This window comes from Oratosquilla oratoria, chromosome 17 (genome assembly GCF_046742065.1).
Source record: "Oratosquilla oratoria isolate Oo_2021 chromosome 17, ASM4674206v1, whole genome shotgun sequence".
NCBI classification, from domain to species: Eukaryota; Metazoa; Arthropoda; class Malacostraca; order Stomatopoda; family Squillidae; genus Oratosquilla; species Oratosquilla oratoria.
Genome location: NC_134793.1, coordinates 58411251 through 58431699, shown reverse-complemented (window position 1 = coordinate 58431699; position 20449 = coordinate 58411251). Strand labels below are relative to the sequence as shown.

Genomic DNA, 20449 nt, shown 5'->3' with positions numbered 1-20449 from the left:
TCTGTCCCCTCATGCAGAAAAAGAGAAGATGGAGAGAAATCCCTTTGGGCTGTGTCAGAATATCATTTATACTTACTCCCTCACACCCCCATCCCCCTGCCCACTCCCTTCCATGCATCACAACCATTCTCCATACACCCACATTTTCTGTCTTCTCCCTTCTTGTACAGACATTCCCCTCTTTCCCAATGACCCTTCTACCCCATCCATCTCATTCTTGGTCACCCCCTCATGTTCTCTCCTTCTACCTTTGCCTTCCACACCTTTTTCTAATACTTCTTCACTCATTCTTTCCATGTGCCCAAACCATCCCAATACTCTTTCATCAACCCTGCCTTCCAACTCCCTCTCCACCACCACTCTCCTTCTTTCTCTATCCAACCTAGTAACCCCTATCATACTTCTCAGGCATTTCATTTCAAACACATTCAAAATCCTCTCTTCCTCTCCTATGTTTCTGCCCTATATAGTGCTGTTGGCACAATCACTCCATACAATTTCCTCTTAGCATCCATTACCTATCATCTATTTCTCATTACACATTTTAATCCCCCAAGGCATTTATCTGCTTTTCTCAATCTAGATTCTACCTCCACTCCTCCCTTCCCCACCACATTTGCACCCAAGCATCTAAAGCTGTCCACTTCCTCCAGTCTCACTTAATACATATTTCCAATTTGCTGCCACATTCTCTCCTTGTACATCTCGTCACCTTACATTTACCCACATTTATCTTACACTTCCTTCTTTTGTACACCTTCCCAAACTCCATCACTAACTTCTTTAATCCCTCCTCTGATCCTGCTACAAGTGCAGTGTCATCAGCAAACAATAACTGGTTTATATCCCATTTTCTTTAACCATCTCCAATCCCTAGCTCATTACCCTTGCATTTACCTCTCGCACCACCCCATCCATGTATTGAACAGCCAAGATGACATAACACATCCTGGCAAAGTCCCACCTTTGCCACAAATCACTCACTCTCTCCATTTCTAATTCTAACACAGGCTCTACTACTCTCATAAAAACTCTTGACTGCTCTTAACAGCTTTCCTCCTATTCCATATATCTGCAATACCTCCCATAGTACCTTCCTGTCTACCCTGTCATAAGCCTTTTCCAAATCCATAAAGGCTAAAAAAATATCCTTACCTTTTCCTATAGCTTTCTCACATATCTGTCTTACCACAAAAATCTGATCCATGCAAACCCTACCTTTCCTAAACCCACACTGTTCCTCACCAATTACTCCCTCTGTTCCTCTCCTAATCCTCTCAATCAAAACCCTCCCAACTACACTCAAACTGATCCCTCTGAATCTACTACACTCACACTTGTCCCCTTTTCCCTTGTAACATGAAACTATACAGTACTCTGGCACTCTATCCTCTTTTAGACAAACATTAAACAACCTCACTGGCCAGTCCACCATAACTGTACCTCCCATTTCTAGACACTCTGTATGACACCCATCCAACCCAGGTGCCTTGCCTGCTTTTATAATTTTAATAAGCTGCTTTCACCTCATCTTTCCTTATTTCTCCTCTGTTTTCCTCATTCATCAATGTCATTTTCTTAGTGCCTCGCACTGCAACTATCTTTCCATCCCTATCCTCCTTCACATTTAGCAACTCCCTACAATACTCTGCCCATCTTCTTCTTATTCAACTAATACTGCTCTTAAAATAAGTGGGATCCTCAAGACCTCTTAAGACCAGGAAGCCCCACTTGCATCACTGTAGAAGAATCTGGTAGTGTCAAAGCTGGAGTATGTATGCCAGCATGGTCTCCACACTAAGTCAAGGAGATACAAGAGGGATTCATGAGGATGTTAGTTGAGGACTACCTGAACTACTGGGAGAAGCTCAAAATTCTGAAGCTCTATACACTGAAGAGACACAGAGAATGCTATACAGTGATTTACAATTATAAAGTATTGAAGGGCACAGTACCAAATCAATCACAATCTGAAGGAAACATTACTAAAGGGCAACACCACCCTAGGTTTGGTAGGACCTGCATAAGGTCCATAAACAGCTGCTCCCTGCGACTGAAGACAGGAGCGGCATCAAAGTCAGTTGCAGGTTTGGACAGAGATGTGGAAGCAGTGTGTCCCCAGACTAGCCATGGTGTTATCACCAAAACCTATAAGATAAGACATTGCTTTTTGTCTGGATTTCTGTTGTCACTATGCGACTTACCAAATTGCCCTTTATTGCTAACTCTTCACTTTCTCTAAAAGATCTCAGCATTCTCAAATGTTTTAAAGCAGTCCTTTATATACTTTTGTTTTGCAGGGGGACCTATGGGTTCTGCACATTCTTTTCTTGGGAGGTTTATGTGGCTTAGGAGGTTCAATGAAGACAAAATTTGTGGGTATGTGTTATTGTTGTAAATAGGTACCTTACATTAATAAGGTAATAACTGTTAAATACCTATCACAGTATGAACTTGTGTCAGTATCACAAAATATATGCCATGAATAAGTTGTCCCAGACAGTTGTAGAGGGAAATCCTGTTACAGAATGTTTAGCCCATCTATTATTATAATCATCCCACTAGTGTAGCTAAAATCTATCTTTTTATCTATCTTTTAATACAATATATTCTTAGTTACTTCATAACCCAACTTACAGCAGCATTGTCTTGCACATTTTATGAATCTGCACAGCTTATGAAGCCATAAAATGTGCAACACCCATAATGAATTCATAACTGAGTGCACAGATGATGAATCCATTGGACATGCACACACAACCAAAAATGCCAAATGAAGATGGGAAAATTTGATCTCTGACATGACTGATACTGAGGTGTGAAAGAAACTAAGTTGTGAAGTTTTATCTCGCCCACATTTATATACACAGCTCAGTCTGCTTTGTGACCTCAGCTAAATGGGAGGCCAGTGTGGAACGTGGAGATGTAGGGGTCAAAGTGTACAAGAGATTGGATGATCGTGAGCGACCAGATGTCTGTGATGGGGCAAATGTCCATGAGGCATTGAATATCAATGAAGGACCAAATATCAATACAGGTAGTCGTCGACTTACGACCGAGTTCGGTTCCGACAGACAGGTTGTAAGTCGATCTGGACGCAAGTCGGTCTATATATATATACAGTATATATTACCCTTTATATAATATATATATATATATATATTGTATATTTAGCATACTGAAATAATCTTAGCATCTTTGAACTATGTTGTATAGCATTTTTAACTTTTTTATAATTTCATCTGATTTTCTTTGGGAAACGTAGCCTAGGCCTAAGCATATTGAATAAAATCCTATAATCTTTGACCTATGATATTTAATACTGTATTTGTTAACCTTTGTATTATTTTACCATCAGACTTTCTTTAGGAAACGTATGCATACTGAATAAAATCTTATTATCTTTCAGCTACGTTGTTTAATATTCATTAACTTTTTATCATTTTCGTTAGGAAACCTAGCCTAGGCCTACGCATACTGAATAAAGTCCTGTCATCTTTGACCTACAAATCCTTTTTTGTTGGTTACATTAAAATCATTGTAAAGCAAAATTAGGAAAAAAATATTTCGAAACACATTCTTTTCGTTTACGTACTGTGCCGAAAATATTGTTATCGACAACAGACTAGGCATAAACAAAGTTTACTGGTACATTTTATTAATCGCAAAACATAAATATACAAAATGCTGTGCCGAACATTTTGTCATCGACAACAGACTAGGCATAAAAAAAATACTGTTACATTTTATTAATTGCAAAACATAAAAATGCAAAATGTAAGGCAAAATTAGGATTTTTTTTTTATTTCAACAAAACACATTCTTTTCGTTTAAGTACTGTACCGAACATATTGTTATCGACAACAAACTAGCCTAGGCATAAAAAGTTTGTTATATTTTATTAATTGCAAAACATACAAAAATACAAAATGCTATGCAAAATTAGGAAACATTTTACTTCAAACAAACAAAATGAAAGAATATTTAGCTGGCTGGGATGCTGACGCTGCCGGCAGCCTGCGAAAACTATCATACTTGCGTCTCGCAGCGTGCGGAGTAATGTACTGCACTGCCAGGCATTACATTGCAATTCTATTACTCTATTAAATGTTAGATATTATTGCACCATCTCGTGGTCGTAAAGTCGATCAGTCGTAAGTCGCATAGGTCGTAAGTCGACGACTACCTGTATAGAGCAAGGTGTCAATAAAGAACAAAATTATAATGTAAGGCATGATATTGAAATTCAAAATGCATCAAAAAAGAAATAATTACAAGTTTCTTAAAACCATGTACTTTAATGCTCGTAGTATTAGGGACAAATTCCAAGAAATACAGGTGTATCTCAAAAGCAAAAATCTCGGTATCATAGGAATAACCGAGACATGGTTAAATGGTAAAGAGTTTGAAGCTTAATGTAATATTGCGGGATTTAAACACTTTCATCAGGATAGAAACCACAAGAAAGGTGGGGGTGTTCTGTTGTACATTAAAAGCAATGTCCATGCTTGTGTTTTAGAGAAAGTGAAACAAGATGTATATGATAGTTTGTGGGTAGAATTAACCCAAACAAATGGACAAAAAATGAATGTAGGTGTAATAAATAGGACAAAAACATTATCGTTAGCAGACAACAAACTGTTGTTTCGAGAACTGTCTAGTTTCTGCAACTGGGACTTATTGAAATTACCCATTATAATGGGTAATTTCAATTTTATTGATATAGATTGGATGACCCTACAAATTAATCTATTGATCACTAGCCACAAAAGCATGTTAACCAATATAGAACTCAGTGAAACTGTTGCAAATAGCGATCACAACTTAGATTCAAACTACTAATTTTTTTTAGAATAGATACTTGTACAGTATTTCTAAAATACCAGATTTCAGCAAAGCTCAGTTCATAGGACTATGTCAGGAGCTTCAGCTTACAGATTGGGAGGCAAAATTAAGCAAAAGACCTGAAGATCAGATGCGGGAAATATTTCAAAATAGGCTTACTAAGATGATTCATACTTACATCCCATTTTAGGACAGACATCCCCCAAATCATGCTTGCCCAAAATGGCTTGATAAAGAAACTGAAAAAAGTATTGCTAAAAACAAACAGGCTTATAAGAAATACAAGTGCTCAGGTGCATCTAATGACTATGAAAGTTATGTATTAATATAGAGAGATTTAGAAAAGACAATAAAATAACAAAAATGACAATGTGAAATAAATATCATTGATAAATCCAAAGAAAATCCCAAAGAATTCTATAGTTACATTAGATATAAAAAGTTGATTAGGAATCACATTAGTCCACTATTATCTGCTGACGGTCAACTTGAATATTCAAATAAAGGAATGTGATATTTCAAACAATTATTTTAGCTCAGTATTCATAAATGAAACACCTCAAAGTGAATTCCAAACTAAAACCTGTGAAAAGTCTAGGGTAAAATTACTCACTACAGTAAATATATCAAAAGAAAAAATTAAAAGTTGTATAGAGAAACTCACAATTAATAAAACACCAGGGCCTGATGGTTGGCATCCATGAATCTTAAAGGAAATGAAAAATGAGATTGTTGTTCCATTAGAAATATTTTCAAGAAATCCATCATATCCGGAGATGGCCCAAGAGAATGGAAGCTAGCTAATGTTACTCCCATATTCAAAAAAGGTGACATAAAGAATCCAAATAACTACAGGCCTATAAGTTTGACTTCAACTTAGGAAAAATGATGGAAACTATCATCAGAGATGTAATCGAACATCATTTAGAAAGTAACTGTTTGATAAATGACAACAGAAACAAGAAAGAAGCTTTTTTAAAGTCTAAATATGTTAATATTTAGACTTTGCAAAAGCTTTTGATACTATCCTCCATGAAAGGCTACTTACTAAATTAGCTTCAAATGGAATAAGTGGTAACCTATAAAGTTAGGCTAGTAATTGATTGAATGATCTAAAACAGAGAGTTGTTTTAAATGGAAAGACTTCTGGATGGAAAAATGTTACAAATGGAGTTCCTCAGGGTCCGTTCTTGGGCCTCTTCTATTCATAGTATATATATAAGTGATACAGACCATGGACTAAAATCTATTGTTTCCAAATTTGCTGATGAAACAAAACTGTGCAGAATGGCAAATGATCACTTAAACTAATTAGATATTCAAGAAGATTTAGATAAATTACAGCAATGGTCTGAAAAGGTAATGCACATAGGTAAAAATAACAGTAAGTATGGTTACAAGGGTCGTTCCAAAAGTAATGCCTCCTATTTTTTTATTCCGCCCAAAGGGATACGAGGGGAATGCAAATTGCATTAAGATGACAGAACTTATGCACTCATGACCTGAAAATTTAATTTCTCTGTTGCAGATATTGATGGTGTGACACTCTAAGAAAGCAATCCCTGTCATGGACGTGCGTCAGAAGCAGAGATGCATCATTGAATTCCTCCATACAGAAAAAATTGAACCAATAAACATTCACCGGCGCCTGGTGAACGTTTACGAAGCTGATGCAGTTGATGTCAGCACAGTTAGGGGATGGGTTCGTAGATTTCTGAGTGGTGACAGAGATGTGAGTGACAAAGTGCGCTGCGGACGCCCATGCACAGCCACCACCCCGGAAAACAAAGTGCACCTCGATCAACTCATCTGCGCTGATTGGCGGATAACGGTGAATGAAATGTGTGTAGAGTTGGATGTGGGTGTCAGTGCACTGGAAACGATGTTGTCATCCCTAGGATACAGCAAAGTGTGTGCTAGGTGGGTTCCACAAATGCTCACGCAGGACCAAAAGGACCACCGACGGGATGTCTGTCAGGACTTGTTGGATCGGTACGAAGTTGAAGGTGATGGATTCTTGGACCGCATCATCACTGGTGACGAGACATGGTGTCACCACTACAAGCCGGAGTCCAAATGGCAGTCGATGGAATGGCACCACTCACACTCCCCAGCAAAGAAGTTCAAGACGCAGACATCTGCAGGCAAAGTGATGTGCACCGTCTTCTGGGACAGCAAGGGCGTCATCCTCCTGGATTTCTTGGAACCAGGGGTGACTGTCAACTCTGACAGTTACATTGAAACGTTGACCAAGCTGAAGGCCTGGATGGCCTGTGTAAGGCCAGAGAAAAGGGAAAGATTCTGTTTGCAACACCACAACGTCGGGCCACACAATTTTGAAGACCATGGAGTGTGTGACAAAGTTTGGCTGGATGGCGTTGTCTCGCCTACCGTAAGTCCCGACCTGGCACCGTCAGACTTTCACTTGTTCGGATCTCTGTAGGACACATTACGTGGGTAGCATTTCCCGAACAACAATGCCATAATCGCAGCCATGAAAAAATGGACCGCCTCGGCAGGCGCTGACTTTTATGACCAAGACAAAAGTGCATTGAGAATGGTGATGACTATGTAGAAAAATAAATTCTGGAGTACAAAAGGTCACTCGTTTTAATGGTGCCACTCCTGTCTTTGTAGCTCCTCAACTTTTTGAGTTAAATTCATTGACAAAAGTGGATAGTGAAAGGATCTTGACGTAATCATCAGTAACGATCTCAAATCATCTAAGTAGTGTATTTCAGCCTCTGAGAAAGCAAATAATATGTCACCTGAGAAACATATAAACAAGATATTTTGAGAAACTTATGATTTAATAAGAACAATCAAAGTGGCATTTACATACCTGGATGAGGAAATGGTGAAGAAAATACTAATCACTTTGATAAGACCAAGATTGGAATATGCAGCAACGATGTGGTCACCAAGTACAAAAAAAAATGTATAACAAAACTTGAAAGCATACAAAGAGCAATTACAAAATTGGCACAAACACTCTCAAAACTATCATATGAAATGAGACTAGCAATGCTTGAGCTACAGACATCAGAGCAAAGAAGAGAGAGAGGAGATTTGATAACTATTTACAGAATCATGAAAGGAATAGAAACTATTGATAGAGAGGATCTAATAAAATGGGATGATAGACATACAAGAGGACACGGAAAGAAAATCAAGAAAGACAGCTACAGAAGAAATTTGAAAAAGAACAGCTTTCCTCACAGAGTAATAGACATTTGGAACAAATTAGATGAAAAAGTGGTGTATGCAAAAACAATACATGAATTTAAAAACAGTTTAGATAAAATGAGATATGAAGACGGGACACCATGAGCATAGTTCCCCTTCCCGTAAAATACAACTAGGTAAATACAATTCAATAAAGCATTACCTGTACAAAAGACAAATATGTGTGTATACTTCAGAAGCAGAGTTACAATGAAGCCATACCTTGTTTTGGCACCAAAAATAAAGGAGCTCACTTGGTTCTCCCTACAGACTTGTACACAAATACAAAATACACAATATTATACAATGGGGAAAATGTACAATTCCTAATTGAATATTACATAAGCATAATACACAACAATAATTGTATGATGCTACAACATACCACACCATCACATCACTCGGCCACCACCACTCAGTGACCCCACCCCACCAAGCAAATGAGAACAAGGAATGAACACGGCAAGACAGAACTCAAAATATACACAACAGACTCCACACACACCACATTTATATATATATTATACATACAAATATGTGGAGAAAAAATTTACACAAACATACATAACACAGATATCTATACAAAAGAATATAAGAACACTTAAATAAATATATACATACATACAAGTACTGACACCAGTATTAAACTAGAGATAATAAATGTTAGACATCTGGGACATGACACTTAATAGCTAAACAATAGTTACACATTATACGAATCAAGACAATACACTTAATAGCTAAACAAAATTTACACATTATACAAATCAAGACAATACATTTAATAACTAAACAAAATACAGATCAAAACAATCATGGATAACAACATAATGTACACATATAGATATTAAGGCATAGGACCCCATGAATGGAAATTATAAGGCATAGTTTGTACAGTGGGCCTTGGGGGAGGCCGGGCAAATGCAGAGATAGGCACTCTTGTTACATTAAGCCTGTCCACATCCAATACTTCACTCAGTCCCTGGGAAGGATCAAAGACCCTGAACGTATTGGGATGCAACTTTTCAGTCAATTTTTTCTCTCACTGAATCATATATCCTAAGTAATGTATGACATTGGAGTTGACTATAATCATCAACATTGTAGAGGGGATGAGTAGGACTGTCTAACACACTGTATGTGTCCACTCCATAGATTATGTAATCAGGTGTCTTACCTGTGGACACATTGTGCTATTAATGCAAACACTGACATGCAGAGGCCAATCCTCCCAGGATTCATAGAGGCTACTAGCAACATCCCTGAGAATGTCCAAAATCTTTCTAATTGTCTGCTCTACTAGACCATTTGATGCAGAATGGTAAGCAATCACAAAGATTTGAGTGATGCCGTAACATTCACATATGTTCGCTAAAACCTCATTCCTAAATTCAGACCCACTGTCACTAAGAGCACTGAATGAGTAGTGTATGGGCAAAAAACATGAGAAACTAAAGTATGGGCAACTATTGGAGCAGACTTGCTATGTAAGGGAGTCAGTATTACAAAGTGACTAAAGTGGTCCACACACACAAGGACACACAGAACCATGAGTACTATAAGGCAATTGTGAAAGGTCTATAGCCATAGTCTGAAAAGGATGAGAAGGAGTAGGGTACTCTAGGACAGGAGCAGTGTGTGTAGAACCTTTGTTCTGGCCAAAATAACTACATTGGGTTACATGAGTGGTAATGTCCAGTCGCATTCTAGGCCAATAATATTTCTTGCAAGCCTGAGGGGCATCATGAGCAAGAGAATGAACAACGGAGACTAGAGGCTCAGGGATCACTAACTGTGCCACATCCTGCTTAACACTTCCACATTACGAATGAGAACACTGTCCTGTAGAAAAAATTTGGACAAGGGTACAGGTAAATCTGGTAAGGTGGTATAATCACCAGATTCCAAAGCATAAATGAAAGCAGACCAAACAGTGTCCTCATGCTGAGCTTTGGCCAGATCCTGCAGAGAGAAATTGTCAATCACTGTAACTGTAGCTACAGGTATATTATGTGAAAGTGCATTTCACATGTCCTGGAATATGCTTAAGGACTGGGTTAAATTATTCAATTGTAAGGAACCATCTGGCTAGGTGTCAAAGATTTTTGCCCTTGAAAAGTTGTGTGAGAGCAGTGTGGTCCATGTAGACTGTAACAGGATATCCAAAAATGATATCTCAAAAATGCTTTAAAGCCCCACCACTGCCACTGCCTACATCCATCTACTTGCATAAGTACAGCTCCAATACCTGAACCAGAAGCATCTGAAAAAATAGTAAAGGGAAGACTATAATCTGGGAATGCCAACACAGGTGCTACAGTAAGGCATGCTTCAATGAATCAAAACTCTCCTGATTAACATCACAACACTGGAAGAAGTGTTCTTGAGAAGACAAGTGGAGATACAATTGAATCAAAATTCTTAATAAATGTATGATAGTATCCTGCCACTCCAATGAAGGAATGTATATGTTCAACTGACGTAGGTGTAGGGAAGTCCTTGACTGCTTTGACTTTATCATCTGTGGTGTGAATACCATGTTTGTCTACAACAGCATCAGCAAAACGTTGCAAGGCCATGGACAACTTATTGAAGTGGCTTTCCACATCTTTGGAGACTAAGATTAAGTTGTCCAGGTAAACAAAAAGTCCGTTCCCCACTAGGCAATGAAAAATGGAGTTAATCAAGTGCTGGCAAGTCAAAGGAGCATTCCGTAATCCCATGGGGGCAACGAAGCCATTCATAATGTCTCATTGGAGTCAAGAAGTTCGTGATCTTATGAGACTTCTCCTCCAAGGTGGTGAACACAGTATTAGCTGTTTCATTGGACTGGAGAAGATCACTTAACACAGGCAAAGGGTAATGGTCTGGAATAGTGACCTCATTAACACGCTTATAATCAATAACTGGATGAAAAGATCCATCTTTCTCAGGCACCAGGAGGAGCTGCGAGTTCCAGTCTGAGTGAGACTCTTGTACAACGCCTTCATGTAACAAGTTGTCAAACAAGGACTGTACTACAAACCAATGAGAGTGAGGCAACCTGTAAGAGGGGTAAATAGGTTGAACACCTGGCTGAAGATCAATGCTATGAACTCCTCATGGATCACCAGGTAAAGCCAAAGCTTGACAGTGGGTCACTAACAGGTCAATGAGATGAGGCGTCACCTCTGGAACATCAATCTCACCTACAAACATTGCATACTGAGAAGCCAAGTGAGCTGTGTCACTTACTTGTGGAGACCGTAACACCGAAGCTGCCATGATAGGAGGCGAATCCTGAACAGTGTCAATGTCAAGTACTTCAAAGGAACCTAAATGACTGCCAGGAGAGAGAGTGATAAGAGCACCAGTGATGTTGGTTACCATAGTTGTGGTAACACGATCCTCATGAATAGTGGGGAGTTCCTTCTAATGCAAGAAGATGAACATGAACAGAGTCAGGCTGAGATAAGATATCAGACCCAATTGGAGCACCTGAAATGCGCACTGGGATTTGAACTGAACTTGAAGGTCCAATTTAATGCTCACCTACAACAACAGCAGCACAAGAGAGAATAGGAGAGTCAAAATCATTGGAACCCTTTTGAAGACAACTGTATGGTCTGATTATGTACAGGAGAACTACATATGATAACTGGCCTCTCCATTGCAGGAATAACAGAATTATGAAAAGTCACTGCAGGGTGCCTAGGAGATATATCTACACCATGAGCTGTAAGAGCATCAATACCCAAGAGGCAATCACACATAAGATCAATTCCAGAAACAACAACAAAAGTAACATGGAAAATGGTAGTATGAGAGGAAAACCTTTAGGGAATGTGAACACACCCAAGAATAGGCACTGGAGAACCTTGTACAGAGTGCAATCCTTTACAAAAAGAAGATAAAGGGAGATTGTACAAATCCCTGAGAGCATAATAAGCCATACTACCCATAAGACTACATTCTGCTCCAGTATCTACTGTAAATGAGATAGGTGTGTTCTCTGTAAAAAAAATTGAAAAGTGAGTAATTGAGAAGACTCAGCAGCCACCAAAGGGATGATCGGAGACCAGCTATTACTGGTTAATCCTTTGGTTTGTGATATTGGCGCTGGTGAAAATGGGACTGAGTTTGCCTAAGTTGATGAGAGTCTCTGCATTAAGTTTCAAGATCTTGGAACACTGATTAGTGGTGTGTTTACACTGACCATGGATATGACAGTCGCTAAGTTTATCCTGAAGCATTACTCTAGAGAGGTCATGTGTAACAATAGAAGAGGCATTAGAGAAATTCCTACGGACAGGGGACTGCTTTGATGTGTGCTCGTGATGCTTACAGCAAAAGCAAAAAACACTTGAGTGATCTGACTTGTTACAATTGGTACATGTAAGTACAAGTGTAAATGTAGATGGAGGAGTGCTATGAGTAGGTTCTAATGACTGAGGGGGTGGAGAACTAGGAACATGAGCAAGTTATTGTGCAGTGCTAGTACACAAAAAACATATGGCACTTCCTTTAGTTTACTTGAAAGCTGTGTTGCAAAAGACAATAGGGACTCATCCGTCTTATAGCTGAAAGAAGTTGCTCTTCTCTCAAAAGGCACCAGTATTAGTATATAAAAAATAAATTTCAAAATAAGGTGGAACCTATCCAAAGTGATAGCATCTTTATCTACCCAGTCTGAATAAAACAATAACTACAATGCACCAAAAGCAATCTTGCTGGCCTGGGCCTGAGCATGCATACAGTTAAGCGTCCAATCGGGACATAAGGACATCAGCTAACCGGAAAAAACATTAATGATCACATACAGGGGTATCAGAAAATATTTTGAGGAAAGCTCTAAAAGTATCATAATTATAGTTCAATGTTTTGTTATTAAGACATGAGGTTGCCACCATTTCAGCTCCCAATGAGTTAGGAGTAACTTGTGATGATATTTTCTCATAATACTGACTATACTATCTTCACACTGTTGTATGAATGCAGCTGTTGTATAATGGGGACCCAGAGTTGAGAATATAATTATGGAAGGATCTTGATGTAAAAGTAAATGTATTATGTGCCATCATCGGGAATGAAATTTGGGGACTAAGAAATGACGGCAGCTCATTGTAAAATAATAGTTGCAAACCACTTCCAATTAGCAAAAAAAAGAAAATAAAAAAAAAAAACAAAAAATATATATATATATATATATATTAGATATATATATATATAATAATAATTCATTAATTATCGTGACCGCTTACAAAAACACATGCCTCGCGAAGAAAAACCAGGGCTAGCGATTGTAATTTTACCTGGAAAAAATGTAAACAAGATCAATTCTCTATAAAAGAAAAGTTAAAGAAAACGGCACCGCAAGGGGTGACTATACACAAACAAGATGAAAGCAAAGTGGCCGAGGGGAAAAAACGCAAACAAATATGGCGGCCGTATGACAGGCAACAAGACTCGAGATATGCTGCTTACCGTAGTGATGTCAAAGAGGCAAGGGAGCTAGAGCTCTTGTGAATAGCCTCTTCTCTGAATTTCTACAGTATACCGGTCGTATCTATTCTTGAACATGTTAATACTCGAACTATTGACTACATTGTCCGGTAGACTGTTCCATTTGTTAACAACTCTGGCGTCAAAAAAGTTACTTCTCTTCGTTGTTCTGAACCTTGGTTTCTTAAGTTTCCACTGGTGCCCTCTGGTCTCATACCTTTCTGTTCAATTTGAAGGAATTGACTGCATTCAATATCATCTCCATTAAGCATCTTGAAAACTTCAATCATATCACCGCGTGTTCTTCTTTCCTCTAGGTGGTTAGTCCTAAGGCATCCAGTCTTTCATTGAAGGGTAATTCGCTTAGTTGGGGAACAAGTTTAGTAGGTCTTTGAACTTTTTCCAAAATGTTAATGTCTTTTTTTCTTGTACGGGGACCAGGCTTGTGCAGCATACTCCATGCGAGGTCTTACCAATGTTGGGTATAGTGCTAGAAATATTTCCTTATCCATACAAGTAAATGTTCTCTTAATCCTTCCTAATATAGAGTTAGCCTTGGTAGCAGCCTTAGATATGTGTACAGTGGGTGATGTGTCAGGTGTCACATATACTCCCAAGTCTTTCTCTTCTGTTGTTGACTGCAGTGGGAACCCATCCATGTAGTAATTGTAATTGGCATTATTTTTCCCGACGTGCATCACTTTGCATTTCTCCATATTGAATGTCAGGAGCCATTTCTCGCTCCACTGCTGCAGGCGGCAAAGGTCTTCTTGAAGAACTGTTCTATCATCAAGACTGTTCATTCTCCTGTAAATTTTTGCGTCATCAGCGAATAACTTCCCACTGGACCGTACATCATCAAATAGGTCATTTACAAAGATCAGAAACAAAACTGGACCCAGCACGCTACCTTGAGGGACACCGCTCCATACATCTAGCCAACCTGAATAAACACCTCTAATTGCAACCCTCTGTCTTCTGTTCTCAAGGAAGGCTTGAATCCACCTTCAATGCCCACAGCTTTTAAATTATTTAAAAGACGTTGGTGTGGAACAGTGTCAAAAGCTTTCTTACAATCCAAATAGATCACATCAACATCCTCCTTTGCTTTAATGGCATCCTCCATTGTTAAAGAAAAAAAAAAAATAGTTCACATGCACTATCAATGAAAGAGTGAATATATATTCACAAGGTTGTCAATTAAAAAATCAATATAATGATTCTCTTCAAGAGGGGAAGGGTGGTGCACACCGGGAATCTTTTACACAATCTTGGCGGGTCCAGTAATCCTTCCACATCCAGGCATAAGATTAAAGCCGACACACACAGGAATATTAGGCGAACATTCCATGAACACAGATGGTGACAATAAAACCAAAAGTCCAAACAGGGGATGCTAAGCTGAAGACCACATGGGACAAATAAAAAACGCAGAGGCTATTTTTAAGAGTCGTAAGAATAGTCCTCAGGCTATTCTTACGACATGGTTGATAGCACCCTCTATCGTGATCTTTTGAACTGAATTCAAAATGGCCGCCACTAATTTAAAAATACTTGCAGCAGGTGCAGAATTTTATTAATTTGCAGCTCTAAAAGAATCGATTTCCAGCTGGTAAAAGTCTAATAATGTAAATCTTTATACCATGAACTCCAGAACAATATAATCAGCTACTAAACGTGCTCTTAACAGAAGTTTTCAAACCTGAGCTGCAGTTTTTCAACAGATTATTGCTGTCAGCATACAGGTAGAAAATACCAGCCGAAATCTACTACAGGGATACGACCAAATCAAATGTCAGTAAGAACTAGACTTTTGTCTATTCCAAGACATCTTAAGATAAATTTGTTCATTTAAACATTGTTGAAACAACATTCCTGGGAGGATTAGCTTAGGTTATCGTAAAAAAATTAGTTCACAAGTTCACGATAGAGGGTGCTATCAACCATGTCGTAAGAATCAAGATCTAAGAATATAAGGTCTAACCACTTCCGACCGAATTTCGAGGGAGTTGGCGCAGCGGGCCCGTGAACGTCACCTGGCTGTTCAAAGTGGGGTTAGCGGGTCCTATAGCTATCAGTTGAAGCTGGTCCGTCGTTCGAGAATGACGTCGCCTTCGCTCGCACCGCTCCACGCAATTAGTTATATTCTGACAAATATTATATAAAATATATATATAAATATATATAAACTATTATAGTTCCTGTCTATATATATGAATATATAATATATATGATATATAATATGAATATATATATATATAAAATATTATAGTTCCTGTCTTCCTTGGCGTTTCACAGTTTTCTTCAGTGTATCACAAAGAGAAAATGGACTCAGCCAAATGACGTCAGAAGCTGCGCAGAAGAATGTAAACGGTCTGACCTGTATATTTAGACCTTGGTAAGAATGGCCTGAGGAATATTCTTACGACTCGTCATAAAAATAGCAAATGAAAAAAAATCACATGGCGCACACTTAGAATACATTGTTTCAGAGCACCAGCTTCCAAATAATTTCAAAAGTCACTAACAAATTCCTGGCCGAAAAAACAGGAAATACATACATATGCTGGCCAGCCAAAGTTCACTAAAGTTCATATCACTCGAAAATCGTCCAAATTTTAAGAAAATAGCAAAATAACAACATTTTTGCTTTACCGCGTGCTACCACACGTAGTAAGGTGGCTAAGTAAAAACATATTAATAATGTAAATAAATGTATTAAATCACAATTCGATCAAGCACTACAATAGACAAATGCATACGTACACTTCGGAAGCAGAATTACAACTAACCCACGCCTGTTTTGGCGCCAAACATACATAAAGGATCTCGCTTGGTTCTCCCTACACTCGTACAAAAATACAAAATACACAATATTATACAATGTGGAAAATATAAATTCCTAATTAAGAAATGCGTACGTATAATACACAACACTTATTGTACGATGCTATAACGTATCATACCATCACAATACTCCTAAACCGTAAATTGACTATTTAAAAAATCTTACCGTGACCTGAGTGACGGTGTATGCCTAAGCATTTTTATGGCGGTGATAGTAACCTACCCATTAATGTTTCTAAACCGTAAATTGAATTGTGCAAAAACGTGTGTGTATTACAAATATATATATATACATATATATATATATATATATATATATAATATAATATATACATATATATATAGATATATATATATACATATATGTGTCTATATATACATTATATATATACATATATATATATTTATATATACATATATATATATAAAGTATACAACGCGATATAGCAATAGAAAACCAACAACTCATTTTGTAAATTATCATACAACGTAATATACGTTTTTCTTGGCGAAAAAAGTAAATACTGTTCACTACCGAATGGAACTGTGACGCTAGTTTCAAGACATCGTGTTGACTGCCCAGTCCCATTAATGTCTGGCGATGGCGTTGACGTTGTGTACCGAGTGTTCTCTATATATGATTACAGGTACCGCATTACTAAACGAAGTTTAGTTAGGTTAGGTTACACGAATTTATCATACTTTAATTTCTTCGACCCCCACATTCTTCAAAACAAAGATGGCGTCTCAAGCAGTCGTCGTAGTCCCGTACGTCGCTTTTAGCAACTCATTCAGTTATTTCCCCCAAGAAAAACGTATATTACGTTGATGTATAATAATTTACAAAAGATTTAATTTTTTATTGCTATATCGCGTAGGTGTGGACTTAAAAAATTACCCAAAAACCTTACCATAACCTGAGTGACGACGGAGTACTTTGGATCTTTATTGATCAGTGTGTATGCATGCAGGGGAGAGGGTTCTACATTTGACGAAAAAAAAAAATGAACTGCCTAGCCTAAATACAAAAATAATTGTAATAACATTTTAAATTTTTTGTTAATGCACACCTACGCGATATAGCAATAGAAAATTGATAATTAATTACGTAAATTGCAATGCGTCACCGTAATATGCGTTTTTTTTTTCTTGGCAGAAAAATTACAAAAAAGTTGCTAAAACCGATTTACTAACGAAGTCGACGCGGTTGAATATGCCATGTTTGTTTTGATAGATGCCGAGTGTCGAAGAAATAAAAGGATGATAAATTCGTCTATTCTAATCTAACCTGTATCTAGTAATTCGGTACCTCTAAATCTAAAGATCATCCGGGTCGTCGTCGTCACGGATGCTGACGGCCTGATTATTATTGTGCCTACGGCAGAACCCAGTGTTCTTTCATGAAGTAACAGCGCTTATTAAAGTCACCTGGAGTTTGAGAACGCTCGGTGCTTGTTGTGAAAGCTGTTGTCTTACTGACAGTGACTGGACTGGACAGACGAACATGGCATGTTGATCCTATGCACGTACCTTTGTTCGGTAGTATATTTGCTTTTAGTATTTTTTTTTTTTTTCAAAAAGAAAAAGTATATTACGTTGACGTAAAATATTTTACAAAATTAATACTTAATTTTCTAATGCTATACCGCTTGGGTGTGCATTTCTAAATAATATATATTTGCCCGGAAAATACTGCAAACCGAGTCCAAAAGATCACGAGTCATTAGGAGCAAGATCTAAGAATATAAGGTCTAACCACTTCCGACCGAATTTCGAGGGAGTTGGCGCAGCGGGCCCGTGAACGTCACCTGGCTGTTCAAAGTGGGGTTAGCGGGTCCTATAGCTGTCAGTTGAAGCTGGTCCGTCGTTCAAAAATGACGTCGCCTTCGCTCGCACAGCTCCACGCAAGTAGTTATATTCTGACAAATATTATATAAAATATATATAAAATATTATAGTTCCTGTCTATATATATGAATATATAATATATATGATATATATATATATATATATATATATATATATATATATATAAAATATTATAGTTCCTGTCTTCCTTGGCGTTTCACAGTTTTCTTCAGTGTATCACAAAGAGAAAATGGACTCAGCCAAATGACGTCAGAAGCTGCGCAGAAGAATGTAAACGGTCTGACCTGTATATTTAGACCTTGATTAGGAGGAAGATTGACAATAGCAAAAAACGTAGACATTTTTTACGTGAGTGTATTGAAGAAAAAGTTTACCCTTAATCGGCACCAGTGTAATTAAATGACAATCATACACCATTCAGTGACAGTGCTAAGAAATATTTAAAAGAGAGTTGTGAAAAACTTACAAATACAATTTATGAATTGAAAGAAGATCCAACAATGTTCATCTACCGCACCATATGATCAACAAATTGAAAACTATTAGCAATGAACAGAAAGTGAAACTTAAACAAAAATTAGATCTTTTATAAGAAAATAATAATTGGAAACACATGGGAAGACCAGATCTTATTACAAACCTTTCAAAGAAAACCTTAACTAACACGGAAAAGAAGTACTTTCCCTAGGCTAAAATTCGATACCGGAAACAACCAAGATAGTTACGCAGAGCTCGTATCACGTAATTACAAATGGAACGACACCGATGTAGTTGAAGGTTTTAAATAAGGAATCTTACTTTGTTTTAAATCACTCTCAGACAATAGAACAAGCCAGATTCAGAGACGTTACAAAAAATGCTTCACAAGATCTTGAGAGAATTATAACCTAAGCGGATAAAGGTGGTGGTATGATAATTATGGACAAAACAGATTACATAAACAAAATTAACACTCTTTTAGAAAACACCACATCATACGAAAAGAAACACGTAGGATATGCTCAACAAAAAGCAGACATTTAATAGGATAGTTTGGAAAATATTGAAGTAGTTTCTTGTCTTTAAATTGTATATTTTTTAATCTATTCATCATATCTCCTGAATTCTTTAGATGAGTTCCGCTTATTGATCCTAACATTTGTGGAAGTGGTTTGGCTAACTGTTTGGCTAATTTGTGTGGTGCGCCATTTATTCCTGATGTTATGGGTGTGTGTCTAGTTTATATACTTTAGGGATTCCACGTATATGAGGGGGGCGGGGGGCTTCTTCTAGTAAATGTAGCAACTTCATTCCTCTTTCAGGACGAAACGTTAAAAATAAAATTCCAGCGGTTCCTGTTGTTTACCTCACCACCCTTCCACTCATATATATATATATATATATATATATATATATATATATATATAATATATATATATATATATGTGTGTGTGTGTGTGTGTATATACATATATATATGTATATATACATATATATATATACATATATATATATATAATATATATATACATACATATATATATATAAATTGTTGTGAAAGCGGGTGAGACGAAAATTCACAAATAACCAACACTTTACGAATCTTCATAACATATGTCTAATAGATTCGTTATCTGTGCGCCCACTTATGAGTTGTTGGTGCAGTACATTTTATGAATATTCATAATCTGTGTATACTCGCAAAATGTGTTGGACAGCAATAAAGGTATATCGGTATTTTCTGTACATACTTCACTAGTAGCTCCAGAAAGACGATAGTACTGCTACAGCCGATAAACACGAGGAGAATTACTGCTACAGCTCCCATAGTGTTCTAATTTAGTGGCAGAGGATCAATAACGCTCTCAATATTTTGATAGCCAAGACTGCCTTTACGACTATTGTTATTGCACGTCTTAACACTACCACGTCAACAGTGACACTATGGACTAAAGACTACCTAGAAAAGACCACTCGCTCGAGCGGGATCGATGATTGTGGGAGGGAAAGAGAAGTCTTTAGCAAAATGAAAAATAATCGTGCATAAAAGGGGCCTATTGCCATTGGGCACTGGTATTAGTTTTAGTGAGGTCTCTCCTTTATAGTGTTGTTGATTGATGACACGTAGGACTTGGGTACGACCAGGGACTAACATTTGTCTGACAATAACAGATACCTAGCCTAAAAATTGCCCATTTCCAAA

The 20449-nt window shown here is 37.5% G+C and overlaps 1 protein-coding gene across 1 annotated transcript in view; it reads right to left on the bottom strand.

Moving 5' to 3' along the window:
• LOC143034658 (UDP-xylose and UDP-N-acetylglucosamine transporter-like) overlaps positions 1–20166 on the bottom strand; it is a 251693-nt gene extending 231527 nt beyond the window's left edge. Inside the window, exon 1 of the mRNA XM_076201016.1 lies at positions 19998–20166. Coding sequence (XP_076057131.1) covers positions 19998–20074 — 77 coding nt within the window. The 5' untranslated portion in view covers positions 20075–20166. The remainder of the gene's footprint in view (positions 1–19997) is intronic.
• Positions 20167–20449: the final 283 nt, after the last annotated feature.